Source organism: Melanaphis sacchari, unplaced genomic scaffold (genome assembly GCF_002803265.2).
Source record: "Melanaphis sacchari strain LSU unplaced genomic scaffold, SCAv2.0 Contig108_pilon_pilon, whole genome shotgun sequence".
In the NCBI taxonomy this organism is placed as follows: Eukaryota; Metazoa; Arthropoda; class Insecta; order Hemiptera; family Aphididae; genus Melanaphis; species Melanaphis sacchari.
This window is the reverse complement of record NW_020270415.1, coordinates 1007369-1034571: the sequence shown is the minus strand read 5'-3', so window position 1 is coordinate 1034571 and position 27203 is coordinate 1007369. Positions and strand designations below refer to the sequence as shown.

The 27203-nt window shown below is 27.6% G+C and overlaps 4 protein-coding genes across 11 annotated transcripts; 3 read left to right on the top strand and 1 right to left on the bottom strand.

Annotated features, from left to right (window-relative positions):
* Positions 1 to 5270: 5270 nt before the first annotated feature.
* On the top strand, positions 5271 to 9077 carry LOC112603439 (ATP-dependent Clp protease proteolytic subunit). The gene is made up of 6 exons (XM_025351992.1): positions 5271 to 5435; positions 5713 to 5871; positions 5940 to 6031; positions 6143 to 6335; positions 8034 to 8139; positions 8781 to 9077. The coding sequence occupies exons 1-6, from the start codon at positions 5403 to 5405 to the stop codon at positions 8870 to 8872; spliced, it is 675 nt and encodes a 224-aa protein (XP_025207777.1). The 5' UTR covers positions 5271 to 5402; the 3' UTR covers positions 8873 to 9077.
* A 154-nt stretch (positions 9078 to 9231) lies between these two features.
* On the top strand, positions 9232 to 16604 carry LOC112603438 (voltage-dependent calcium channel subunit alpha-2/delta-3). Of its 2 annotated transcripts, XM_025351990.1 has the most exons (28): positions 9232 to 9551; positions 9629 to 9710; positions 9791 to 9904; positions 9974 to 10265; positions 10323 to 10454; positions 10836 to 11092; positions 11153 to 11272; positions 11460 to 11679; positions 11789 to 11925; positions 12022 to 12162; positions 12425 to 12517; positions 12664 to 12747; positions 13087 to 13161; positions 13234 to 13341; positions 13402 to 13476; positions 13555 to 13705; positions 13787 to 13838; positions 13920 to 14080; positions 14148 to 14189; positions 14262 to 14352; positions 14433 to 14534; positions 14628 to 14740; positions 14810 to 14958; positions 15018 to 15269; positions 15666 to 15765; positions 15829 to 15982; positions 16152 to 16362; positions 16465 to 16604. In XM_025351990.1, exons 1-28 carry the CDS (start codon positions 9448 to 9450, stop codon positions 16555 to 16557), a joined length of 3705 nt encoding a protein of 1234 aa, XP_025207775.1. In that variant the 5' UTR covers positions 9232 to 9447; the 3' UTR covers positions 16558 to 16604. The 2 variants fall into 2 exon arrangements, with proteins under 2 accessions (XP_025207775.1, XP_025207776.1); XM_025351991.1 differs by lacking the exon at positions 12022 to 12162 and having other exon boundaries at positions 9448 to 9551; positions 16465 to 16557.
* Positions 16605 to 16687: 83 nt separating this feature from the next.
* Positions 16688 to 20817, bottom strand: LOC112603433 (E3 ubiquitin-protein ligase TRAIP-like). Of its 2 annotated transcripts, XM_025351977.1 has the most exons (9): positions 20232 to 20817; positions 19501 to 19624; positions 19001 to 19216; positions 18784 to 18942; positions 18599 to 18709; positions 18406 to 18540; positions 18153 to 18333; positions 17134 to 17250; positions 16688 to 17041 (listed from the first exon to the last, which is right to left on the bottom strand). In XM_025351977.1, exons 2-9 carry the CDS (start codon positions 19617 to 19619, stop codon positions 16751 to 16753), a joined length of 1329 nt encoding a protein of 442 aa, XP_025207762.1. In that variant the 5' UTR covers positions 19620 to 19624; positions 20232 to 20817; the 3' UTR covers positions 16688 to 16750. The 2 variants fall into 2 exon arrangements, with proteins under 2 accessions (XP_025207762.1, XP_025207763.1); XM_025351978.1 differs by lacking the exon at positions 19001 to 19216 and having other exon boundaries at positions 20232 to 20741.
* An 862-nt stretch (positions 20818 to 21679) lies between these two features.
* Positions 21680 to 26529, top strand: LOC112603434 (polyadenylate-binding protein 2). 6 transcript variants are annotated; one of them, XM_025351979.1, is made up of 7 exons: positions 21680 to 22105; positions 23011 to 23173; positions 23233 to 23365; positions 25779 to 25846; positions 25915 to 26109; positions 26177 to 26328; positions 26404 to 26529. In XM_025351979.1, the coding sequence occupies exons 2-7, from the start codon at positions 23021 to 23023 to the stop codon at positions 26441 to 26443; spliced, it is 741 nt and encodes a 246-aa protein (XP_025207764.1). In that variant the 5' UTR covers positions 21680 to 22105; positions 23011 to 23020; the 3' UTR covers positions 26444 to 26529. The 6 variants fall into 6 exon arrangements, with proteins under 6 accessions (XP_025207764.1, XP_025207765.1, XP_025207766.1 ...); XM_025351980.1 differs by lacking the exon at positions 21680 to 22105 and adding an exon at positions 22360 to 22450; XM_025351981.1 differs by lacking the exon at positions 21680 to 22105 and adding an exon at positions 22469 to 22563.
* The last annotated feature ends 674 nt before the right edge of the window (positions 26530 to 27203 follow it).

Below are 27203 nucleotides of genomic sequence, written 5' to 3'. Positions count from 1 at the left end.
AAACATATCGTTCTTCAACACCTGGTAAAAATGTTGTGGTCTTCTTCTGAATGCTATTACCTATAAAATATTCTTCAATAATATAAATAACCATGCCTGCAGAAATAATGCGCCGAACACCACCACCGTAACTAATAACAATTTAATTCATAAAACGTCGTCATTCAGATGTTGTGTGTTAACATTCCACCATTCAACCTGCTTCTTCTTAATTCATAGCTGTTCTTCTTCTTCAACCAACATATTGTGTACATTAAGCGTCAGCATTCAAGTAAAAATATTATTCTGGTAAATATATCTTTCATAATATAGTATGCTCAATGATGGCATTCATGTCAAAAATATTTATCATCATCGTGAAATCCTATAACATAAATATAATACCTAATTCATACGAACTCGCTGCCAGCTGTCCATTGTTGCTTCTCCAGTTCATTCAAAATTAATCTTACTGAACATTCAGTAATAACTAAATATACTGTTAAAAATTGAAATAAACGTTGAAAACATTTATAATTTTGATAATTGTTGAGTATGCAAAGAACCTATTGTTGTATGAATAACTAACATAAAAGTCTTGAAGCTTTACACAATAAAAATAACATAAAACATGAATGAATATATTGTCACATAATAATATGAAACTTCTACTGTTACTTATTTTGTACGTAAGTGGCTAGGTTGGTTTAAGAACCAAACTGCTAAATTTTAAAATGAATCACCTTTGTCTTAGAAAGCTTCATATCTTTGTGTAATAGTGATACAAACTCATAAATAAAAATTAGAAACTAAATGATTTAGTGATATCAATGTTTTAAATCATTTACCTCATTATCCTTATTTTTCTGGAGAAAATTTACGTCCATGTGTGTTATAACACAAATTTGATGGAAATAGGATAAAAGTTAACATTATTAAGTTACTATATTTAATGCATTATACTCTGACTGAAGAAAAATGAATATTTTAATTGCCTACTAAAATTCATTAGTCTTCGTTTAAAATCTATATTTGTTGTTGGTTCAAATACGTGAACAATGTTGAAAGAAAATTTGGATCATAAGATTTCATCAAGTATGAAACGTAGGGCAACATGAGCTTTTACACGCCTTATAATTAATAATAATAAGAAGAAGAATATAAATGAATAACAAACTTCATATAATATAATAATAAGAAGAATAATAACAATTTTAATAATTATATTAATAATCAGTCTTGACACTTTCGCCACTGCCACCACTTAGTCCCCCTTTAGAAAGGGTCTCTGAATTTCACTGATAGTTTTACTGATCGGACACATCAGGCAGATTTCTGGTCAGGCGGTATATTTATTTTCTCTCGTTCTTCCTGGAGGGAACTGGTTTTGGTCTGGGCGCTGCTGGATTGGTAATATTTATGACCTAGGCTTTGGTTAAGCGACTGTTGGACTAGTGCTTCAACGTAGGCTGGTTTCACCCTATCAATTGAAATTTTGCCCTGTCCTTGCCTTATTTGTAATGTCATAGTTTTGTCTGTTCTATCTAACACTTTGAATGGCCCATCATACAGTCTATCCAGTTGTTTTTTGAAATAATATTTTCTAAGGAAAATGTAGTTGCAACTGCTTAGATCCTTGAACACAAATATGTTTCTTCTTCCGTGTACCCAAAAACTTTTTTATTTTCTTGACTGTGTATGGTTTTTTTTTTTTAGTTAAGGATAGTCTAAATTTTTGTGGTAGTAGTTTAGTACCTATAGTACTTATTCTATATCCCAGAAAGTCGATCTGTTCAGCTCCAAAAACACACTTGTTTACATTTAATAATAATCAAATTTGTCACTTGCAGCACAGACCAATTGTATACGCATAGTCTTACGTTTCCGAAAAATATTAATTTTTTTTGGGGGATCGTAAACATATTATCTCGAATAATATGATGGTTATATAATTGATATTATACAATTATTTTGTTATGAAACATAAAACTGTGAACGGTTAAACACATCAGAGTATACGTTTTATAATTTTCAATTTTGCATAGAAATATATAAACTTTTTTAATAATATCATTAATTAAATATACTATAGACAATAAATCAATGATTATTGATTATATTTAATTAATAAAAGATTAAGTAGAGAGAAACATTCAAAAATAATTTTCGCTTAAGCAGAAAGATTGCCTTCAAAAATTAAACCAATATTATCATAAGAGAGGACCGACCTGGGTAAATTATAGTCACCTAGGAGTTTAGTATCAAAATTGTTGTCAAGCTGTTAAGCTTGGATAAAATGTAATCAACAGTTTGATTGTTTGTGAGATAAGAAAATACTGGTTTACCAGGAGACATATTATGCAACAATAACGTAATTGATTTTTTTCATTTTATTTTAACAACTACAAATAGTTCTTCAATAGACGACAATAGTTTTATTGTGTATATAAGTATTATGTATTATGAAAGTATAATATCATAACGACACCTACACGATTACACTCACTACATTTGGAACATCTATCATTGTATCATGTTCTTTGATTTTTAAAAAACAGTGATCAAATTTTCTTTCATTTTCCAATTTATAATATGATAACTTTTGGTGCGATATAGTCGTTTTTGTTTAAATATCTTAAGAATGATCAATCGTAGCCGTATAATAGCCTTACGTTAACGAGTTATATTTATTTGTTTTCGTGGAAATGGTGAACATAATATCTTCAATATTTTCAGGTTTATTATTGATATTATACAATTATTTTGTTATGAAACATAAAATAGTGAAAAGTAAAACGCATTAATGTATGCATTTTAACATTTCAACAGATTTGTATGTGGAAACGTATACAATCACAAATGGAAATATAGTATTGAGCTTATAAATCATTTTTTCATGCTGTATCATTCCATTTGAACAGTTGGTATCTTTTTTATGATTGTGAAATTCATAAGAAAAATAAATAGTATTTCAAGAGAATAAAGCATATGTCTAACCCAAACATTTTTTGCAGACATGTGTACAATTAAAAAATGATTGGTTATAAAATAAATAATATTTTAAAGTGTTTCGAGAATGAATAAAATAACTATAAAAAATTGTAAATTATGTTATAATAAAAACTATTTTATAATGCCAATGCAATTTAAAGTCATACATAATAGTAGATAATTGCATTAAACTTATTCTTAATAAATAATAATACAACTCACGATAGTTGGGGGTGAACGATACATGATTATACTAGGAATAATATGGTTTCCGAGCCCACATATTTTCAATCTTATCTTAACATTGGTTTTTGAATCACGAACAATACCTAGTGTTTAATGTCTTCCATTTTAATGTGCTACTGTTTTTCCCCTGTACCTTTCAAATGTAAGCAACTGAAAGGCTAAACATATAAAATAGTGAATTCACTGTCAAAACCGAGTGAAACAACTGTATCGTCATCAATAGAATGTTCTCAGGCTATAATATAAATTGCATATCACATATGTACATTTGAATTGTGCAGACTGTTAGCAATAACTATAATTGGTTTAATTGAATACTATTGTGTATTTTAATGTTCGTTTAAAGTATATTGTAATATAATATATTTTGACATCATCAATCGAGCAGTATAAAATTAAATGTGTGAGTAAAAAAAAAAAAATTTGAAAAATATTTTATGAGTAGTAGTGTAAGACAGGATATCAAAACGAAAACAGCAATTAATAATGATCGAATTAAATGAAAAAAAAAATGCAATAAATTCCGTACGTGTAATTTCATATAAGGCCGCCCGGAATTCGCTGGAACGTTAATCGAACCTGCCTACCTAACGTTGGGGAACCTATCCTAACACCTATCGACTACCGTTTGAGTTGAAAACCACGACCGAATCTCGAGCAGTTAAACCGTTTTAAAGATGCGACGAATACTATATTACACGTCATTTAAGCGATACAATTTTTACGATTCGCGTGTCACGAAACCGTAAATCGCATATTAATCGTCTTTAGAGTGTTTCCGACGTATTCCTCTACATTATTTAATCGTATACGTCTAAACGACGTACCGAGTTTATCATCACATACACATATCACGATATCCCCCCAAGGTATGCGATTAAAGGCATTACAACGACTGAAGAGCAACGATTTTGCGATTTTTTTGTATATAATAAACATAATCTGACGTACGTCAACAATGGTACGCACGTTTCTTTTTTTAAATAATATTATTATATATATATATACATATAATCGTATTTCGTACGCTATCGTGACGATGAGGTCGCGGAGGCGTCCGAGGGCGGAGACACCGAAAACAAAAAAACGCGTATTCGGATACGGATAAACGATTTATCGTATCGTAAAAAAAAAGAACAGTAGTAACGATACGACGACCGACCGGTGAACGCGTTTTCCGGACGCGACGGCCGCGAACGGGACAAAAAAGACCCGCTCCGGGCCATAGCGTCGAGAACGCGACGGAAAGAGGTCTCGAAAGGCCGGAAAACCGGGCGAAAAGCGGAAAAAACGGTATATAATAAAAACAATAATAATGAGTAATGAGCAAATGAGCAATAACCGAACCGATAACGACGGTTGTTGGAGAAACGATAACGACGGGGAGATACGGGACAACGACTGGAAGAAAAAAAACGGAATTTTTCGATTGGTCGGGACACTAAACCTATCGGCCCGTGTAGCTACTATTCTTCGTTTTATATTATAAGAAGAAAGAAGAAGAAGATGAAGAAGAAGATGAGAAAGCGCATTGCGCATCAAAAGACAAGTTTCACTTGGCCGCCGTATGAATGTTTTCGTGGCACAGATAATACTGATAATTGTAATAAATTAAATTGACACCTTATACTCAAAAGGTAGTAAGCCGTAAGGTATAATATTACATGATCGACACTAGAGCCTTGCACGGGCCTAACTTTTGAAGTCCAAGCTTGTCCAAAGTACAATTTTACTAATGATACCTGGCCCGGCCCGATTTATTTCACTTAAATTTATGGATATTATCCAGCCCATCCAACACGTTTAACTTAAATATATAGCCTCAGCTATACATTCAAATGGTTAAAGACCACTGCCGTTGCCGTACAGTAAAGTAAATGTATGCATTACAATTTACGCATCTCTATTCTATGGATTCGACACTTACATTTTCTTATCAAATATTGCTTGCCAATGTACATTATCATGACTGATAGCACGAACTATATAAGATAAGATATAATAAGATTTAACTATTATCTACTATTTTTTATTTTCATAGTTGTGTGTTCTGTTTCTGTGGTTGTACAATCTATAGTTCTTACTGTTCTTAGTTCGCAATCAACTGATACAATTTAATATTATTTTTATATTTTTAATTTTCAGTTATTTAACATTAAGTAAATTACACTTGATTGGAATTTAAAATGAGTTTATCACACACTAGCAATATATTTCAAGTAAACTGTTATAGAACATATTTTGTATTTTATAGTATCCATAAATTTAGCATTCCATGTACCAAATAATATTATTTTGTTGAAAATGCAATATTTTATCACAGAAAAATAATTTGTTTACTTTCAATTAGTCTATAGAATTTAGATATTTATATAGGTTCTCCTTTAAAAGTTTATTGCCAAGGCAGTAATAAATTAAAACTTAGTCTTTTATTTTAAATCAATTGTTCATGCAAGATTCAGAATATTGTAATAATTTTGGGTTGATTCATTTTAGCACTCGAGCAAATTGTTACAATTTAGTAATTGCTCAATTTCCAAAACTGTTCGTGGATTGACTATACCAATTGTAGTAGAACAAACTGGCCGCGGAGAACGTTCTTATGATATATTTTCTAGACTTCTTAAAGAGCGTATAGTTTGTGTAATGGGAGAGGTAAGAAAATTTAAGTTATAAATAAGCTATCTTCATTTTTATGTGAATAAATGTTTTACATTGTTTAGATCAATGATCATGTGGCTTCATTGGTAATAGCTCAATTATTATTTTTACAATTTGAAAATCAAAAAGCCACTATCAATATGTATATTAATAGGTAAAATGTTTTTTTATTTAATATATAATAGGTGTTTATACATTATGTAGATATATGGCATATAAAATAAAAAAATAAAATATGAACTATAATTTTATAATTCTTGTTTAGCCCTGGTGGTAGTGTTACTGCTGGTCTAGGCATTTATGACACTATGATGTACATTAAACCAGATGTATCAACTTGGTGCATAGGACAAGCTTGTAGTATGGGAAGTATTTTATTAGCCGCCGGAGCAAAGGGCAAAAGGCATGCATTGCCTCATTCAAGGATCATGATTCATCAGCCATCTGGTGGAATGCAGGTACTTTTTATTAAAATATTCATAAATATAATTAATTATGTGTATATGAACAAAATATTTTTTTGTACTTTTTTGTGTTATTCACAAATATTTCATTAATGAAAAATAGATATATAGTGCAACATGTTTAGCACAGACAGTTATGGTACCATAGAAAGTGTTCATTAAGACACTAGACCCACATGGATTTTCTCCGTCTTACAAGTTCGTAACATAGCATATTTACGTTCAGCAGATCACATTTAACTTCGTTAGTTTAAAAATTAGAGTGAATTGACCTATTATGAAACTTAATGGTAAGTCCATTATCTGTGTTTGAATGTTAATTTTTTATGATTATTCAGTCTTTAAGTGAGTTATGAGCATTTTTAATTTATGCTATATTACATACGCATAAATTGCTAAAAAATTGAATAATCACAAAATACTAACATACAAATACAGATAATGTTCCTACTATCAAGTTTCATAATAGGTTGGTTCATTCTAATTATCAAACTAACAGAGCTAAACGTCATCTGCTGAATGTAAATTTTCTATGTTACGTACTTGTAAAACGGAGACAACATACGCATTTATGACATCCTCTTAATGAAAAGTATCCGTCTTAGATAGGTTTCACTATATATAAATTCTGTATTTAAGATCTTTTTACTTATCGGTTAAAATAGGTTTTACTGTACATCTACTTTTTTTTTTTTTTAATATTTGTGAAATGTTAAATTTAATTAAAAAATATTAATACTAAATAAGTTCTATCCATTAGTAAATAATATAATACAGTAAACTTGCTTGATTTAAGGATTTATTTATAACTTATAATACATTTATTTTGATGCAGGTTCTGTAAAATAAATAGTTAACTAGGTAGGAAGCAGTTAGAATTAGAAATATAATAAAATTCAATAGTTATACTTTAACCAACCAGTTTCAATTAATTTATATCTGAAATAATGTTATTGATAATGTCTACTCTGTGTGTGCTTAATATCAAACAACGATTTTATTGCCTGTGGTCTATCACAAGTTATGTAAACATGCTTTAATGACCTGATTACATTGAACCATCTAATATTATACATACATATAAAGTCAGGGGCGGATCCAGACATTTATCAAGGGGGAAGGGTAATAAATTGTCATACCAAGCCCCGATTGACAGTTTATCATAAATCATTTGTTTAGTGGGTAACCTAACCTAAGCTCAAGTAGGAGGGTATTTACCCTATTATCCCCCCATCCCCCCTTAGATCTGCCACCGTACAAAGTAGAATATTATTTAACTAAATATGAAGCTGCATACTTATAGTTCATCTTTTATTTGGTGATAATCAATTATTATAATTAATAATTTAAGTATAATTCATTTTTTTCAATAACTATTCTTGATAAATCACATCATGACATTTTACGCATTAAATATTTAAATACATTTCTTTAATTTAAACATTAATTATGTCATACAATAAATAAAATACTGTTAAACTTTAAACCAAGAACTTGATTTATAATACATTGTATTAATTTTAAGATTTAATGAACAAAAATTCAAAAATATAAATTGACTGCATTATAACGCTAAATTATATGTAAACTATAATATGTATTTGTGTAATTAATTATGTTTGTATACTTTAAATTATTTTGATGGGTGTAGAATTATAAATTAATTTAATCAGTTTATTAAATCTATTACAGGGAAAAGCATCAGATATGAAAATTGTAACTGATGAAATTCTAAGACTTAAATCTTCGTTGATTGACATTTATGTTAAACATACTGGAATGCCATCAGATAAAATTGGTAAGATAATTTAACTTATTAATTATTTATTCTAAGTATTTAGTTAAATACACTTTTTTTTTCTATAAATGTTTATAGAAAATTGAAAATTGATAATCAGATTCCTCATCAATAGTTCTTATTTAAATTCAAAAATCTTAAAAAGTATTCAAGCTTAACTTTTATTTTGTAGATGTTTAAAGTTCAAATTCGGACAAAATAGGATATTTAGTCAAAAATATTAATTTTAATTACTTTGTTGTAATTTTAAAATATTTACTTTAGAAACTAGAGATTTATATTTATTATTACATTTTAAAATACACATAGCAAATTAAAAATATTTGAATTAAATTTAAGTTATTTCCTTTTATTTTACTGATTTGTTCAAACTGTTTTACAATAAGTTTGTATTGATTTAAAAGTGAATAAAATAAATGTGATGATTTCGGCATAATTTAATTCATAGATAAACTGCTTAGAATAATTTTTTTTTTTAATTTGGTATTAATTAGTTGTTATAGCTATATTATAGAGTAACAGACAGTATATCTTTCACAAGCATGAGTAAAAAGAGATAAAATAAAGAAATAAGCCTGTACAATTGAAATATTAAATATTAACTTATAATAACATAATAAAATGTGTTTATATTTTTTTAGATGCTAGTATGGAATCAGATCATTTTATGAGTGCTGATGAAGCTGTTACTTTTGGATTGATTGACAAAGTTGAACAACCATCAATAAATTGATCTAATGTACTAGTGTATTTTTCTATATATTCTGTCCGTGTTAATATCGTATACCAATTTATTGTATTTAAATATCAAAAATATCAATATTAAATTATTGTGATTGTTCTTTTGAATTAGGCTGACTTGTTCATTATATATAAAAGAAAATTTAGATTACCAGGGAATATTATTAAATATTGAAAGTAATTTCTCAAAAAGCTATTGGTTGTATTATATATTTGTATATTATGTAATATTATAAATTTTTAAATAAACAAAAAAAAAATTTAATTATTCATTAGACATTTAATCAATTTTTTTTTTTTAATGAAACTCTTTTTACTTAAAGGAACTATGAAATAAAATACTGATAAATTCTAGATGTCTAATTTTGTCTACAATATTTAAATTAATAAAAGTGGGAGTTTATTCTGAAGTTAATTGGCTTCCATCCAAGAGTGGGAATATATGTGTCTATATTTAGATCCAGATATACTAAAGAGTGTATCCCTAAAGGTTATAAAATTTGTGGAAACCAAAATTGTTTAAATGTGTAGTTTCATTGGTTTACTAAAAAAGTAAATATTCTAAGTATGAATATTTGTATAAATGTATGTACATTTCTTGTTGCAGTTTTATTTGTTATATATGCTATAGATATTCAAGATGATAAAAAGAACAGTTTGGAAGACATTTTGTAAGTAACACTTATAAATATATTTTTTTCTGCTTTATGTAAAAATTTAATGATTTTGCTTTTTAAATTTAATTTAGGGTGGCAAATTGGGCTGAAACATTTGGCAAAGAATTATGGTATCTAGGACAAAATATAACTAAATCTGATGAAATTCGATTGGTATATACTAGATGATAATATTAATTGTGTTATTTATTATATGTATATAACATTTATAAATTATAGTCTAAATTGTTTAGCGTTACAAAAAATTGAATGAAACACATGTGTTTAGAACAAACGTCAGTCAACTTTTACAAAATATATCAACAGCAATGAATCGTATGATAAGATTGAAAATGACAGCAGTATCTGTAAATAAATTTAATGCTATATTATGATTAAATTATATTGCTATATTAAGTTATAAAATAAATTTTTAGTGTCTTATGGATGCAGCAGAACGTGAATCTGAAAAATTTGAATGGAAATTCTATGGAGAAAATGGCATTACGAACTACACTTATTTTAATGCTAAGTATTCACCAGTTGTAGGTAGTAACGATTCTTATGATGAAGACCGAAAACCAGAAAATATATCTTTGGATTTGGGAAAAACTATTATTCAATTAGAATTCAAAACAATGAACCTTACTAAAAATGATCATTTTTATGGATTATTTGTTAATACTGATTACAGTGCAGTTTATTTACCAACAATATTATTTGAAAAACGTGTGTGTTCTTAAAATTGTTTTTATGTTCCTGTATCTTAATTAAAAGTATTTTCAGTTAATCATGTCCAAATACCTTTACAATGGTCTGAAAAATTGGATAAAGTGTTTTTACAAAATTATCGCAGTGATCCATCTCTTTCTTGGCAATATTTTGGAAGTACAGCTGGATTTATGCGTCATTACCCTGGTAAAATTATATTAAAGCTTTAATTATTAAGAACTAATGAACCATACTGATGCATAAGTATGAATTTTTATTTTATAATATTATAAAATCGATAGTCATAGGCGCCAATAGTTTTTGAAGTTTGGGGGGGCTAAAGTCAAAATCCATCCCAAATACCTGAAAATATTATTGATTATAATATTGACTGACAGACGATAAGACAATATTCATTAATATTTGGAAGGCTATACAGAATTTAAGGGGGCTCAGCTCCTCGGCCTGCTATTTGCGCCTATGTTGATAGTATGAGAAATGAAAGTACTGGATATATTTTTTCCACGCGATCAGTTCATCATAAATTCAGCAATGAAACATTAACGAGTAATATGATTAAATTTTTAGCCATAAGATGGTCAGCTAAACCTAGTGTATTTGACACTCGTCTCCGACCATGGTACATTCAAGCTGCAACTTGTTCAAAGGATGTAGTGATTTTATTAGATATTTCTGGTTCCATGAATGGCATGCATCAATCAATTTCTCAGCTTGTAATTAAATCTCTATTGAAAACATTCAATAATGATGATTCAATTAATATTATTTTTTTCAATACTGTTTTTACTTACTTAGTAACTTGCTTTAAAGAAATATTAGTTCAGGTAAGAATAATCAAAATTATTATTTAAGCTGATTAGTTTATTTTACTTTTTATATTGTAGGCTACTCCTGAAAACCTTTACACATTTCATAAAGCTATAATTGAAGATCCAAGATTATTACCATCTTCTACAGCAAATTACAGCAAGGCATTTATTGAAGCTTTTCAACTTTTGTCTAATGTAGGTAGTATTTGAATTACATTAAATACCTATTAAATACTTAAAAGCAATACAAGAAATACAGAAAATTATTTATTTTTTTACAAAATTTTAAGGTGACATTGCTTTTTAAAAAGAGTATTTTGGGGTTTTACTATATGACTTTCACTCAGTATGTACAATTTTAGTTTGTATTCATTTATTTTAGAATAAAAAAAGCTACAGGTGTTCTGAAGAAACATGTAATCAAATGATTATGTTGATCACGGATGATGATCCTAATGAAGAACTTTTTAATGTCATACAAAAGGAGAATCGCATTAAAAATAATACATTTACAAATATACCAGTTCGCATATTCACCTACATGATTGGTCGTGATATTACTAATACACCTGAACTTGAGCGACTCGCTTGTGAAAATAGAGGTTTATATTAACATTATATTAATTCAATTTTAATTATACTTATTCTAAAATAGTGTTTATACAAAAGAAATGCAATGTTTAAACAATATATGTTATTTTATGTTTTTAGGTAGCTTTGCACATGTACATTCAAAAGATGAAGTACTTGAAAGTGTATTGAAATACATTGCTGTTTTAGCAAGACCTCTAGTGTTACAAGCTGAAAAACATCCTGTTACATGGTCGCATACATTTATGGACATTTCTGTAAGTGAAAACTAATGTTTGTGCAATATAAGTTAATAGCTGTATTACTAAAGTTCTAGTTTATAGTCATAATTAATGTTAAGAGCATTTTGTTAGGATCCATATGTAACAAGTGCATTAAAAAATTCAATGGAATTTGATAAGCAGATGAGTGATCTCGCTGCTAATTTGAATGAACAAAAACAATTCCCTAACCAACATAAAATGGATTCTAAATATTTGATATTGAATTCTGAGGTAACTCGTCTTTATCAGTATTTATCCAATCCAAAATCCTAAATATTAAACTAGGTAGTTTCAATCCTCTGAAATAAACAAAATAATAAGAATTAATAGTCAATGTATACTCTAACCGTTAATGTTGGTATATTATGTATAAATACACCTTCAGAAATATTACCTAGCGTGAAACCCAAAGTTGTTACCCCTTTTATTATAGTATTGGCTTTACATTTTAATTTTATTAAGTACCTTATAATATTCTAACATTGTTGTTTAGAGTTTAAATGAGGATGGAGTTTATCAAGAATATAGACCAATGACTGCAATTTCCATACCAATATTTAATAAAAAAAGAGACGAAAATAATAAGGTTAGTTTAATTTATTTATTTTTAGTTTTAAACTGTAATATAGTATTAATTACATTTTAATTCACAATAATCATACTACTCACTAAGTAAGTATTTATAATGAAGTTATATTATCAAAAAAAAAAAAATTATTTATTTTATTTTAGACTAGAGTTAAAGGAGATTTACTCGGTGTTGCTGGAACTGATGTACCAATTGCTGAATTTGAAAAACTAACACTTCCTTACAAAGTATGCATAATTGTAGCATAAATTATATTTATAAAAATTATTAATGTAAAGCTATTTTATAAGGGTTTCTTATTCAAATTAACTTTTAAATGGTACCTCATAAGTACTATTGTTATTACTTGGTAGTTACTCAATTATTAAGTTATACAGATAAAATAATTTGTGAGGAATAGAACTAAGAATGCTACTGTATACAAATACAGAATAAATACTACATTTTTATCATAATAGAGTAATTAATAATATAATAATAATATTATAATAATTAATTAGTAATTTTTCAAATGGTTTGTTTTCTTACATTTTTGGCTATATAAATATATATTTTTGAAATTTTAGATTGGTGTAAACGGCTATGCGTTTGTTGTTACAAATAATGGATATGTGCTTTTTCATCCAAAGTTAAGACCTGTTGTAAGTAAAAATATTCAATAAAGATTTTTTTTTTACCTCAAATTTATTTTTTCAACAAAATATGATTTAAAGGAAGATGGTATTCTTAAAGATAATCACAATAGTATTGATTTAACTGAATTGGAAATGTTGGATGATAATAATGAAGAACCAAGACAGCCACATCAAGCTATGGTTCAAGTATGAAGTAATACTATTCATTTGAATACATGCAATAATTGTATATTGTTATTTAAGTAGTTACGGGAAGCAATTGTTAATCACAAGCGTGGATCTATGGAAAATTTGAGTATTAAGTTTCACTATGACAATATGGTATAGTAATTAATTAATAATAAATTATAAATACAGATTTAAAATATTTAAAATAAATTAAAATACTTATTTATTTAGAGACGAGTTGGGTCTGAAGTTCGTAATTATCATTATACTGCTTTAGATCCAAAAATAGAAGGTCCTTTTACACTTGGTTTAGTATTACCTGCATCTTATGGTAACAATTGGATTAAAGCTGGTGATGAAATCAATAAATCAATAGAAAAAGGCAAATATTATAATATTTTAAGAATGTTTAAAAAATGTATTTATAGTTAAAATGTAATTATTTATAAATAATATATTTTAGATGAACAATTTGATAAATATTTTCAAGATAAATGGAAAATTCATCCAAACTGGTAATATAATTTTGATATTATGTGCTCTTTTCAATTTTAAATGAACATAATTTATAAATGTTCACTGTATAAACATTTCAGGGTGTATTGTGATTATTTTCATTCATCAGAGCGAAAATTTGAAAATCCTGAAGATAAATTGCTTCATTTTATGGAAAAAATATTTTCTCCAGATTGGGAATGGAAAGAGCAATATCCAGATTCAAATTTCGAAAATATTTCAATGGATGATTTCGACAGACGTAAGGGCAACTTTATTTTTAAAATTAAATAACTCCAGTTGATTCAATTTTATTGTATGGTAAATAGGAGAATGTGACAGAAAACCAATAGACATAGATGAGTTCTACTGTAAGTTAATATAAAATTATACGTTCAAACGTTATTTATACTGCTAATTTTATACAAACTTTACTATTTCAGGCGATAAAGAATTAATGCAACTATTATTTTTTGATGCAAAAATTACACATGCATTATACAATTCAACTTGGAATCCTACTTCAGAATTTGAGTGAGTTATAAAAATAAGTATTGGTTTTGTATTCTGAATTAACAATTTAATACTCTTAAATAAGCAATTTTAATCCTTAGGAAACGTTATGTAAACCAATATAATGTTAGTGTCAGATTCTTGGCAACTCAAGGTGGACTGAGTAGATGGCAACATATACTTGATCTGGCTGAAGGTGAATTGTATGTACAATATACAGAATAAACATTATTATTATTTTATTCTTATATTTGTAAAAAAAAGAAAAATTATTAATTCTATGCATTAAACTTTAGACAGTTTGGAGATGTTCATAACCGTTCAGTTGAGGAAGTTTGGTATAAACGTCCAGTACTATATCGTAATCTTAATCCACAAGCATTTGTTTTTTCAGTACCTTTTAATTCTGGTAATCAGTTTTGCATGAATGTTTTAATAAAATAATTATTTAAACTTCTGCAATCATGTTTTATGATAGGAGACAATGATAAACTAAAAATCACTGCTAGTCATGCTATATTTGTTGAGGATGAAAATAATGAAGCACCAGGGTCAGTAGTTGGATATGAAATGTCACACAAGAAATTTTATGATCGCTTTATGGAAATCACACAAACCAATGAAAATGTTAATAGTTTATTAATCTTGATATTAATTTATTTTTATTAACTTTTAATGATTTACAGTGTCCAAGTTGTTTACCATGTACATCTGACCATCTTGATTGTTATATAATTGATGAAAATGGGTATGTTGTCCTATCAGAAATACCAGCAGATACTGGCAGATTTTTTGCACAAACAGAATTAAAGAGCACTGGAGTTATTATGGAAACAATGATATCAAAAAAAATATTTAGGCGTATACCTATGTTTGATTACCAAGCTTTGTGCATGGAGAGAATACCAGCCCCAAGTGCATCATCCTACTTGTTAACAGTAATTTAAATTAAATTTCATATATTAGTTAAAATAAATTATAGTGTATAACATTACCATAATGTAAAAGGAAACAAAGTTAATTTATATATTTCAAGACAAATCTGATTTTAAGTCATTTATAAATTTTAAAAATTATTAGATTCAATTTTTTACAGAAATTAAGTTCAAAATAAAAATATTTTAAATTTTAAGACTTCCATTAAAATAAATATTTAGTTAATACAATTCAAAGGTTAGAAGAGAATATATCTTTATAGCCTTTATCTAGTTGCAAATTGTTATATTGATAAATTGGTCTATTAAATTTAATTTGATACTTATAATTTATTTATATTATTAGAATTTAAGAATAAACTAATATTTTAACATCTACTTCTAATATTATTTTTATAGCCATTTTATATAGTATTTACGAGTCTAAAAATGTTCTTGATGAATTTAGTTTGGTTATTAATTGAAGGCAACTTCATCCATGTATGGTCAATTAATGAAGGTAATCATTAAACTTTCCAAAATATAATCTAAAACATTTTAACTTATATTTATTGCCTATTAGGATATGTAGACGAAGCGGGGCTTAATAAAAATACAGAAAAATATAAAATTATCAATAAACCCTGCGACAAGAAAGCTGATTTATTTATGCTACAACATGAACATCTTAGTGCTGAAGGATTTGATGCTCCAGCACCAGCTGGATCAACTATAAGGTTAGGCTTATAATAATGTGATGGTATGAATGTATAATAACATTAGAATTAAATTTAAAACCATAAACTGTGACTATTTCAGTTAATCAAAGTTATGTCTTAAACATAGGAGCAAATAAGGGAGGGCTAATATTCCTACTACAAAATACTTTGTATTAATGTTTTTTAGGCCATTTTTTGTAAAACGTATAGCCCACTCAAATTTATTACTCGTTGTTGTGAAAAATGCAGAAAGTAGTCAAAGTCATTTGAGTGTTAACCCAGTTAAAGTGGAGTATAAAAACACATCAGGTATAATTTCAGATCATAGTTGCAACAAACTGAATCTCAACTTTTTTTATAGACGGAAACTGGGAGGATGTTATAATAGTCATCCAGAGGTAATATATTTATTACTAGTTAAATATCAATATATTATTTGATTATTAATTCATGTTACAAATATTTTACAATTCTTTTAATACTTGATTTTGTTTTTATAGGAGCCAAACACTAAAGTGTGTTCAAAATGTAATATTATTAAACCAACAATAATGTTTGTTATCGTAATGAGCAATTTATGTTTACATATTTAAATTGAATTACACTTTAACAAACTGCAATTCATTAATTTTATAAAAAAGAGATAAATAATTAAAAAAAAATAATATTAATATAACTTACAAGAATTCTAATATTGTTATTTGAATATAATTTAATATCGTCAAATAAAAACTATGAAAATTAAACTTATACATATGTTTTTTTTTTTAGTAAAGAGATACATTATTAAAGAATTTCAGCAGACAAAAAACTGTCCAAAGTTGTATTACCATTTGATGGTGGTGGTTTTTTTTTGAAATTAGAAAGTAATTTTCGCTTTTTAATTACTGGCTTCTGTCGACTAGGATACACATCTGGTTTAGAACGACCACCAAGACCATCAAACATTTCTTCATCTGAACTACTTGAAAAAACTATAGATTTTGAAACATAATTTGCACTGACTGATTTAGTAGTTAAAGGTGGTCTCATAAATCCAATTAGTCGCCGAGGACTTTTGGGCATAAATGTGTTAACCTTAACAATAATATAATAATTAATTTCAAGAAGTATACTATAAAATATGTTTAGTGTTATTATTAATTTAATAATTAATATATAATATTTACACATTGTGATGATGATTGTTCTGTTTTGTTGTTTAAACTATGTGGCTTTAATTGTCCTTTAGGTTGTATTGTAGAGGAAACTGAATTTTCTGGAGAGTAAACATTTGTTTTTAAACCCTAAAAAAATAACTATAAATTAACTAATTTTAAGGATTGACAATTTATTTATTTTTTTATTAAATCATCTAATATTCTTTAAAAACAGAAATCTAATAATTTTACATACACATTATAGTCCACGACACAAAAACTGGCCCCCCGAGTACCTCAAACCACACTGCTTACCCTACCCAACAGCCATGAGTTCTCAACCTATACGGTTATTATTATTATTATTATTATTATTATTTTTGTATTTGTATTATTTCTTTTAGGTTTTTAATGTTTTATACTTAAACCTATAACTATAGGTTTATAATATTAGTTTATAAAATATTTAAAGTATTTCAGTAAATCAAGTTCTAATTAAAATAGAACATGGCAATTAATTTAATTATGTTGTGGACCACAGAGGCGAAACAGCTGCTTGGTTTGTGACAGTCAGGGACCAGTTTTCGTGTTGCGAACTATTTGCCCCATTAAAAGATTTATATTTAATATCAGTTAAAAAACACATTTATACATCATACCTATTTTTTTTTCAATGGGTTACTAATGCATATGAGTATAAATTTTTATTATATTTCAATGTCATTATATAAATGTAGCTTTTATTGTAAAGTTTAAACTTAGAAGAGGCTAAACACATCAGTTGCAATTAATAAAATAAAAAAATAATATTTTTTAAAAAGACATTTTCTATTTTAAATATACAATGTGCAATAATGTTTTAATAGATAGTATTAAATTACATTTTTCAAGAATTGAAATAACCACAAAAATAATATTTGACATTCAATCAACATATTAATGTTATTGACTTAACTTACATTGCTAATTTTCTTGTACAAAAAAAAAAGTATATTAAAATTTTAAATAATTATTTAAATTAGATAAATAATAGATTTTACTTAACATACTTTTTCTAAAACTGGAGTAACAGTCAACTCTGGAGCTGGACTTTCATGTATTATTCTTTTACATATTTCAGTTCTTCTTGGAGTATTATCATTTGCTTGCACCAGAGATTCTAAATTTTCACATTTCTTTTGCAATCTTACAATTTCTGCTTCAAGGTCAGTAATTTCTGATTTTAATTTTCTAAAATTAATTTAGCAATTAAAAAAGTGTTTAAATACATTAAAGATTAAATTTATTAAATAGATTTCATACTCCATTACACGGGTATTCATGGATTCTTTTGCATTTACATTACACAAATGTCTTTTAAGTTCCATGTATTTAGTAACACGTTGTGAAAATTTGGTTTCCAAATCTTTATTGCTATCTTTTAAAGTTTGAATTTCTCTAAGAAACAATTACTCATTTATAAAATAATACACAATTTTAAAATAATGAATCATACCTCTTAAATGAAGTTATGAGTAAACACAGAGTTTGAATATCAGTCTTTTTTTTTAATAAACATACGGCTTCTTGAGAATCTGCAGGTGTTCCATATAATATACTGTTAATTCTGTAATTTAATGCAAACATTACACAATTTTTTTTGCTAATAAAACTTCATTTTTTTAAAAAAAGCTGTCTTACGATTGGTATTTTTCCAAATCTTTTTTCAATTCTTCAGCTTCAAGTTTGTAGGCAGTAGATTTTTTGCATTCAGATTTAAGAAAACGGATATTTTCTTGTAAACTGGATACAAATGTTTGATGACCTCGTACTTTGTCTTCCACATCTTTAACATGTTTTCTGTAAATATAATAAATATATTATTTAGAAAAAATATAAATTAAACATTTTCTTTTACTTTAATGAAATCAGTTGTTCTTTTTCTTTTTTGGTTATAATTAACAAATTTTTTATTTCTTCATTCTTCAAAGTATTTTCATATGTAAGTGATTGCACTTGGTGTGTCAATGATGATATATCTTCCTTAATACTTAAATTTGAATTGTTGTGAAAATATAGTTTAATAATTTGCTTTTCAGTAACTTTTGACCGACAATGTGGACATGTTTGCGATCTTAAAATGATAGAAGGTAATAGTTACACAAATAAATAATGATAATTACAATTTTAAGGAGGAATATTATACCAAAAACTGGGAATTATTATTTTACCAATTTTAATATACTTTTAGTAGTAAATATTCATGGTTAAAATATGATGTAATCAATATCACTTGGTAACTATGGCGGAAAAATAAATACCTTGCAAAAAATAGTAGGTGTAGATATCTAGTTTATTTTTAAAACACAATTATAATGTATTTCCTAAATAATAATTAAATTTAAACTTAAATAATACCTTTTAATCCATGTCATGAGACATTCGTAGTGGAAAACATGACCACAAGGTGTTGAATGAACTGATTCAGGATGAATTCCGGTAAAACAATCGCCACATATTGAACAAGATGCTAACATTTTTACTTGAAAATGGAAAATTAATTGTTAAAATATTGCTCAATATAAACAAGATAATTGGATAGCAAATGGTCAAATACTCATGGGACAAATATTTGACATTTACATTTGATGAATTATGCTTTAGAAGTAAATTTAAAATGAAAATTATTTGTCCTTGAATGTATGAATAATTTAATTGAAATCTATAAATAAAAAATCAAATTTTATTAAACTATTTGGTTTTTATGAATAATAATTAAGTGTAATAATAAAATGCAATAACGTGTAATATGAATAATTTTTAAAATCTAATAATTTGGTAACTAGTCTCTGAAGCAATCAATTGTAATCTAAGCAAAATAAAGTGTGCTCCAAAAATTTATCACACTTTCACAAAATATCTTTATTTTTTTGTTTGCGTCCAAATTTAATTTGAAATTAATGATTTTTTATGTGGGTACAAGATCATTAGGATCACATGAAAATAAGTGATACACAAAAATCTAAGCTTTTATAGTACGTTGTAAGTTTAAAGCAAAAAAAATGGAACACTTATAGTGTAAATCTAAAAAAATAGTGATCGAGTTTTTGTTGGTTAATTCTGTACATAATAGTTTTGACGACGCATACCTTCAAAGATTTATGCAGTTAAGTCTAAAATCAAGACTTAATCCAAATCGTCACAATGAGTGAGTACATGTCACATTCCAAGAACGCATTTAAAACGAATAAAAAAAAACACTAGTATTTACTTAATTATAATTTTATTAAAAGAGATTAACATTAGTTGGTGGAGTTACGTTCGTGGTTTGGAGGAATAAAAAAGGATTAAACAAGACTACAAAACGCTGACATTTAGAAAATTTACATCAAGTAATATTTAGATTATACTGATTTTAGATTCTGCAAACGAGTAATGACCAGAACGATGATTAAAAAACTTATTATTAATAATAACATAATATGGATTTTAGATTGCGCCTCCGAAGGAACGTGATAACCGAGGTTGATAACTCACTCAGACACAGTGTCTAAAACGGAAACGAACGAAATGTCCGTCCGTCGCATGTATTTTGTCGTGTACGCGTGGTTTGAAGTTTAAAATATATAGGAAATATACAGAAATACAGAAACAAATCAAATATTAAAATCACAAATTTGTCAATGGTAATGAACAGGGCTTGAAAGTAATAGCAAATGCATGTTTTTCTTGGTTCTTTCTAGAACATCCAAAGTAAGATACTAATAGGTTTCACACTTTTTTGATGCTATACACGAAATTTAATTTTGCTATTTTTTGCATATTTACTGTTTTTATTGCTATTTTGCTAATTTAGTGTTTTTAGTAATATTTTAGGTATATTTTCACATAATATATATATAATATTGTTATAATATATTCGCATTTTGTTGAAAAAAATGATTTATTTGGTTATATTTTTTAAAATATTTGAATTCTTGAATTTTTTTTTTAATTTTTGATTGTAAATTATAAAATTGTAAAATTACATTAATTTTTTTTTAAAATAAATTTATAATTTTTTCAAGTTAAATTCTTTTTTTTTTTTGATTTTTCGAGCTATTTATAGTTCATATTTTGGAGTTTTCAAGCGCATATTCAAGAGCTAAAAAGTAACATTTTTAGTACTACAACAACTTTCGAACCCTGGGCTATAATTTATAGTAATCGTGCAGTATTAATATTGGAGACTCGTCACTCGTGGTGGCCTTAACGTCTTGTTATAATATTACGAGTCGTAACTCATAACGAACGCCATACGTTGGGTAGATTGGTCGGAAGAAAAATCGGTTTCATTTTTCATTTTAAAAATGAAAAAATATACTTATTCAATCCGACATCGGCGGCATCGGACTGGAAAGTGGAATGTTGATGTTGGTCATACTGGATTTTTGAATTACAATTATCTTACAATTATACTAAAACACTGATACAGACGTCGTGTGCACGGTACGGTATTGTTGTATGATAAAGTTGTCGTTTGTTGTGGAAATAGTGAAAATAGTGATAAATGCTATATAGCATAAACGTGACTCCGCGTCCGCGCGCACGCGCGCGGGTCTGCGTGTGTGTTTGTGTGTGTGTGGCGTGTGCGTTTATGCGCGTGTGTACGTGCGCCTGACTTCTGTACATAGTGTACAACGTCTGCAACATAATATTTCAGTCTTCGGTGTACACAACTGTTTTTTACGCCCGGTCTTGCGTTTGATAGTTTGATACTTGATAGTGTCATAGCTATTAATTATTATTTAACGCGTCGTCAATAGCGAGTCGTTACGTTTTCTCGGTCTGCCTGTGTATACGCATTATTGGTTTTTTTTTCCCTCCGTTTTGTTGTTTGCCGGCAGACTGCTGAGTGGCACCGACGTACCGTACAGTGTCGAGACGACTCCGCCGCGTCCAGTAACGACGAATCGAATTGCCCGTGAACTACCGCACCGCCTAATCGAATTTTTCATCCGTTTGCATCCGGACCGGACACCGCGTAAGTACCTGACCAACACCCGTGTCATCAGGCAATCCTCTGTCCGTCCGCCGATTCGATTCGGTCCTCTCGGTTGAACCCGCGAACCGCTCGCCGCAGGAGACCAGGGACGACGGCGGCGGCCATTTGCAGCTTTTGATCGGCGGTCCGTGCGGTGGGGGTAGTGTGGTGGACGCCGCGGTACGGGTCCACGAGCCTTTTTCGAGTCTTTTTCCCGGTGCGGCGCTTCGTACTTCGTACCGGCCAGTTAGTTGAACGTGTTTTCGAGTCGCGTCCCGCATTTGTCATCCTGATCCGCAGGCTGCGTACGAGGTTTCCGCTACCTCTGCCGCGTCACGCCCCTAGGTAGGTGTTTGATACCAAACATCCCCGCATTCTCGTGGCCACTGCTGTGACCCGCCGATCCCCGGCCTTTTAGCGAAGAATTCGCGACCGAAATCACAGGGGTTAGCAGTTAAGTACGTCAATTTATTCTCTGCGATCAAACATCATCGGTTTTTCTTGCACACCTTTTAATAATCATTTCGTCTGGTCTAACAGTTTTTATTTTCAAATTCACGGTGTAGATCGTGGCGATTGTTGAACAGTTAGGTCTGTATTGCATTATTCATTCATTCCCAGTGCGCGTCAAAAAACCGTTACAAATATAACACAATCGATATTGTATTATAATACGTTCGCCGCTGTACAGTTTATGGTAGAATCTGTGTACGATTAAAACTGAATAATTCTGTCTGTTGGGGACCGTGTCGTTTTACCCGTTTGATATTTTTAGGTTATCATTTTTTTTTTTTTCGATAAATTAAGTGTTTTTGTTTTAATGACAATTGGCAACGAATTATTTGGGATGTCCCAAACCTTCTACAAACGAGTTTTTGATCAATGTTCCTTTTTTATATTTTTAGTTAATTGAACATGGCTGACTTAGATGACCAATTGTTAGAAGGTGGTATTGATTTATCGACCGAAGAACATAATGCACAAATTAGTATAGAAAATAGCATGTCTTTTGACCTAATTGAAAATGGTCAATCGAATAATGTCGACTCTCAAGCATCAGCAGATTCTGTAAGTTTAATTTGTTCATAATGTGTATTGTATGCATTCCAACATTATTATTTGTTTAGGACTTGGAAGTAATTAGAGCTCGCGTACGTGAAATGGAAGAGGAAGCTGAAAAGTTAAAAAAATTGCAATCACAAGTAGATCAAGAAATGTCAAACACTCCAGTACTGTCTTCTCCAAATTGCTCGAAAACTAGTATGTTGAAATTTTATTTTTTTCTTTCGTTTTAATATTTTCTTAAGAACTATAGTTAGTTGTATCCATGGTTATTGTATAACAACAAACAATTTGCCTATAATTTATACATTTATCTGAAAGTCAATAATTTTCTTTAGGTATTTAAACATAATAAATGTAAACTGACTGGTTGATTAAATTTTTAAACAATCTTATGATATTAATATTAAAATTAATTCAAACATTTTTTGTTTTTTTAAATTAAAATGTTATCCTCAAAAAGCTCTGCACTATTGCTTTATAGCTGTTCTGCTTTTTAATTTTGAGGTACAAAACTGAGCAGATCTCCACATGTGTTTAGAAATAATTCATTTTATTAACACTTACTAAATCTGCACAACAACTTACAAATATAACTATACAGATATATTTATTTTATGACTATGATATTTATTATTGCTTATCTATTAAAATTTTAAATGAAGTATTATAACTAACTCATAATATCCTCAGATGACATGATACATTTTTATACTCTAAAAAATAAAAATGTAATAGATACACTGATTATTGATCTATTTAATTTCTATAAAAATAGTTATTCCTTCAAATAAAATTACCTCAGAAGCTCTTTAAAATAGTTAATTAGCTATTTTATTTAAATTATTTGAGGAATAATAATTTAGTAGATCTCCACATGTGTATAATTAAATGTTTTATTAAACACTTACTAAATCTACTTAACAATGTTTTAATCAGTGTTTTATGTTATTATGTTCATTTTATTATTATAAAAAATATTTATTCATTAAAACACCTCAAAAGCTCTTTAAAGTAGTTTATTAGCTATTTTATTCAAATTATTTGAGGAATAATAATTTAGTAAATCTCCACATGTGTTTATAATTAAATGTTTTATTAAACACTTACTAAATCTACTTAACAAAAAAAAAAGCAGATTATAATTTGTATGAGTAAGATTTCAAATAAATTAAACAATTTATTTAATAATAGTAGCTTATAGCTGTATACAAAATTCCGGTTATACATTTTAATTTTATATTATATTAATTATTTATGATCAATTAATGATGAATTCTAGTCTCGTTCGTATGATAAATTACTTATGATTACTACAAATAACCTGAAATTGATCTTATTTACATAATATTATTCATATAACCTTTGTATATTCATTAATTTCCTTAAATACCAATATGATGATTAAATGGTCTTGTTCCTATGATTTAATATGAATCAATGTACATTTTCTGATTTTGGTCATGTTAGATTAATCTTAATAAAATAGTATATGTTGTGTTTAACGCTAAAATGATGAATAAATGGTCTTGTTCCTATGATATAATATGAATCAATGTATATTTTCTGATTTCGGTTGTATCTTATGCTAAATATGCTTCTGAGCAGAATTGTTTTATTAATTATTTTCAGTACCTACAATCATAAATTATATTATTAATATTATGTTATACTAGTAATTTACTTTAAAAGCTCTTTAAAATGATTGTTTTATCATAACTATTTTGAATACAATAAATTAAAGTAGATCTCAATATTTGTTAAGATCTCTTGTTATTATTTTTAAACAATCACTTACTAAATCTATTCTACGTCTAATATTTTTAGCTTATTATTGTATTAGTATTTTCTTTAATACCAAGTAATTTAGAAATTGAATCAATTAACCCTTGTATTTATTTCTAAATAAAATTTTTATTTAAATTAAAGTTTATTACAACACTGTTCTTTTACCTGTAATATGATTTCTTTTTTTTAATTTAAAATTTAATAATCAAGATATATTTTTGATGATAATAGACCTCATAAGCTCTTTATATTAATTTTTTGGCAGTTTAATTTTCAACTCTGAGGAATAAGAATATAGAAGATCTCCACATGTGATACGATACTCTATTTCAAATAAGTCTGAAAGAAATAGTGTAGGCGGGCTCTCTGTTATTGGCTACAGTTATCAGCACTTGATGTGATCAAGTTGGCAGTCAGAGCTCGCCGCCGTGTATACGAACATTATAATGACAGTAGTCCCAGCAGCTCGTATGTACGTACGTACGTAAGTAAGTGTGTGAGATAATACATCGAGTCTGTATATAACTGGATTGTCATCAATAATGCCGGTAGATTATGAGATATACCTGTGCAAAACCAGAAGCATTGCTGCTAAAATTTTTCCAGACTTATTTGGAATAGAGAAAAATAAAATTATTTACTGAGTAAATGACGTAATATATATAAAAAAATATATTTATCTAACAATAATAAAGTATTTATTATTTTGTACTAAGAAATAATAATTACTTATCTTAATAAAATTTAAAAGATTTAAAAATAAAATTGATAATATAAAAATTTTCTTTATTTTGTATATTAAAAGATAAATGTTGTCTTTTAGGTGCAACTTATAATTTATCGGAGCAGGAAAAAGCTGAAGCTGATGCTAGATCTGTTTATGTTGGTAATGTAAGTATATCTTTGATGATACGGTTATTGAATTTTTGTACCATAAAGTATTTGTTTTACAATTGTAGGTAGACTATGCAGCAACAGCCGAAGAATTGGAAACCCATTTTCACGGCTGTGGTTCAATAAATCGAGTTACCATATTGTGTAATAAATTTGATGGTCATCCAAAAGGGTTTGCATATATTGAATTTGCTGATATGGATTCTGTTAATACAGCCATGGCAATGGATGATTCTTTATTTAGGGGTCGTCAAATTAAAGTAATATATACATATTTAATAAATTTAATGAAGCATACTATTTTTAAAAGCTTTTGCTTTTTTACAGGTTAATCCAAAAAGAACGAATAAACCTGGGATAAGCACTACAAATCGTCCAGTAGCATCTAGGGGTAGAGCTATGTTCCGAGGTCGTCCAATGTCTCGTGGTGGTGCACAGTCATCATTTTATGGTGGTTATAGACCATCTCGTAGACCAAGGTATATATTTTTAAAATTCACATTCAAAAAAATATTTAATATTATGTTTGATTGATTTTATAAATTTGTTTACAGAGGTGGTTATTCCAGAAGAGCAATGTATTATCCTTACTGACGTTCACAATAAATCCATCGCTATAGTTATCGGTGGGAATCATAAATATTTAATAATTAAGAAGTTCTAATAAAAGGCTTTTTAAATTAAAGTATAATTTCTTTTGTACATACATCCAATTATTAATTTAATAGCCTTAATGAGCTATTGGGAATGTATTAACTTAAGTTTTTATTTTTGATTGAAAATTGGATTTAATATTAATAATTATAGCCTGTAATAACTAATTGGAAATAAAAAAAATATTGTGTACTTCAAATGACTGTGCAATGAATTATGAAATTATTCATTTTATATTATTCTATTTAGTTACATTGTCTGTTTCAAATTAATATTTAATGTACTATTTTGAATAATAATATATCCATTATATTAGATCTTAAGGTTTGAAAAGTTCGTATGTGCCTAGCTATAAGTTTTATTATACCTAGATATTTTTAAATTATTATTTTAATTCACTATTTTTCTAAATTTGAAACAAGTTGTGTTTTTATGTAAATATTGTACTACATATTTTTATGTAGGTTTATTAATAACTTTTAAGAATGTCTAATATGTATAAAAGATTGTGTGAAACTGAAAAATACAATATTAAAAAAAAAAAATCAAAGAAAATATTTAAGCAATAAAAGTGAAAACATTTAAAAAATAAAACATAAAAAAAGAGTTGAGTAATAAAAGTATGATGACAAAAACAATTAAATGAAAAAAAAAAGATTCAAAGCAAATAAAACACATAACCAAATTAAAAACCGTGTTT

Bases quoted from the DNA above. Each gene is read 5' to 3' on its own strand.
- LOC112603433 (XM_025351977.1), bottom strand. From the start codon at position 19,619: ATGTTAGCATCTTGTTCAATATGTGGCGATTGTTTTACCGGAATTCAT. The intron at 19,217-19,500 runs GTATTATTTAAG...TATCATTTTAAG, and splicing joins CTCATGACATGGATTAAAAG to ATCGCAAACATGTCCACATT. The intron at 17,251-18,152 runs GTATGTTAAGTA...TTATTTTTTTAG, and splicing joins TTACTCCAGTTTTAGAAAAA to GGTTTAAAAACAAATGTTTA.
- LOC112603439 (XM_025351992.1), top strand. From the start codon at position 5,403: ATGAGTTTATCACACACTAGCAATATATTTCAA. The intron at 5,436-5,712 runs GTAAACTGTTAT...GATTCATTTTAG, and splicing joins ACACTAGCAATATATTTCAA to CACTCGAGCAAATTGTTACA. The intron at 6,032-6,142 runs GTAAAATGTTTT...ATTCTTGTTTAG, and splicing joins ATCAATATGTATATTAATAG to CCCTGGTGGTAGTGTTACTG.
- LOC112603438 (XM_025351990.1), top strand. From the start codon at position 9,448: ATGAATATTTGTATAAATGTATGTACATTTCTTGTTGCAGTTTTATTT. The intron at 11,680-11,788 runs GTTTATATTAAC...TTATGTTTTTAG, and splicing joins ACTCGCTTGTGAAAATAGAG to GTAGCTTTGCACATGTACAT. The intron at 13,706-13,786 runs GCAAATATTATA...AATATATTTTAG, and splicing joins CAATAAATCAATAGAAAAAG to ATGAACAATTTGATAAATAT.
- LOC112603434 (XM_025351979.1), top strand. From the start codon at position 23,021: ATGGCTGACTTAGATGACCAATTGTTAGAAGGTGGTATTGATTTATCG. The intron at 23,174-23,232 runs GTAAGTTTAATT...TTATTTGTTTAG, and splicing joins CTCAAGCATCAGCAGATTCT to GACTTGGAAGTAATTAGAGC. The intron at 23,366-25,778 runs GTATGTTGAAAT...GTTGTCTTTTAG, and splicing joins TCCAAATTGCTCGAAAACTA to GTGCAACTTATAATTTATCG.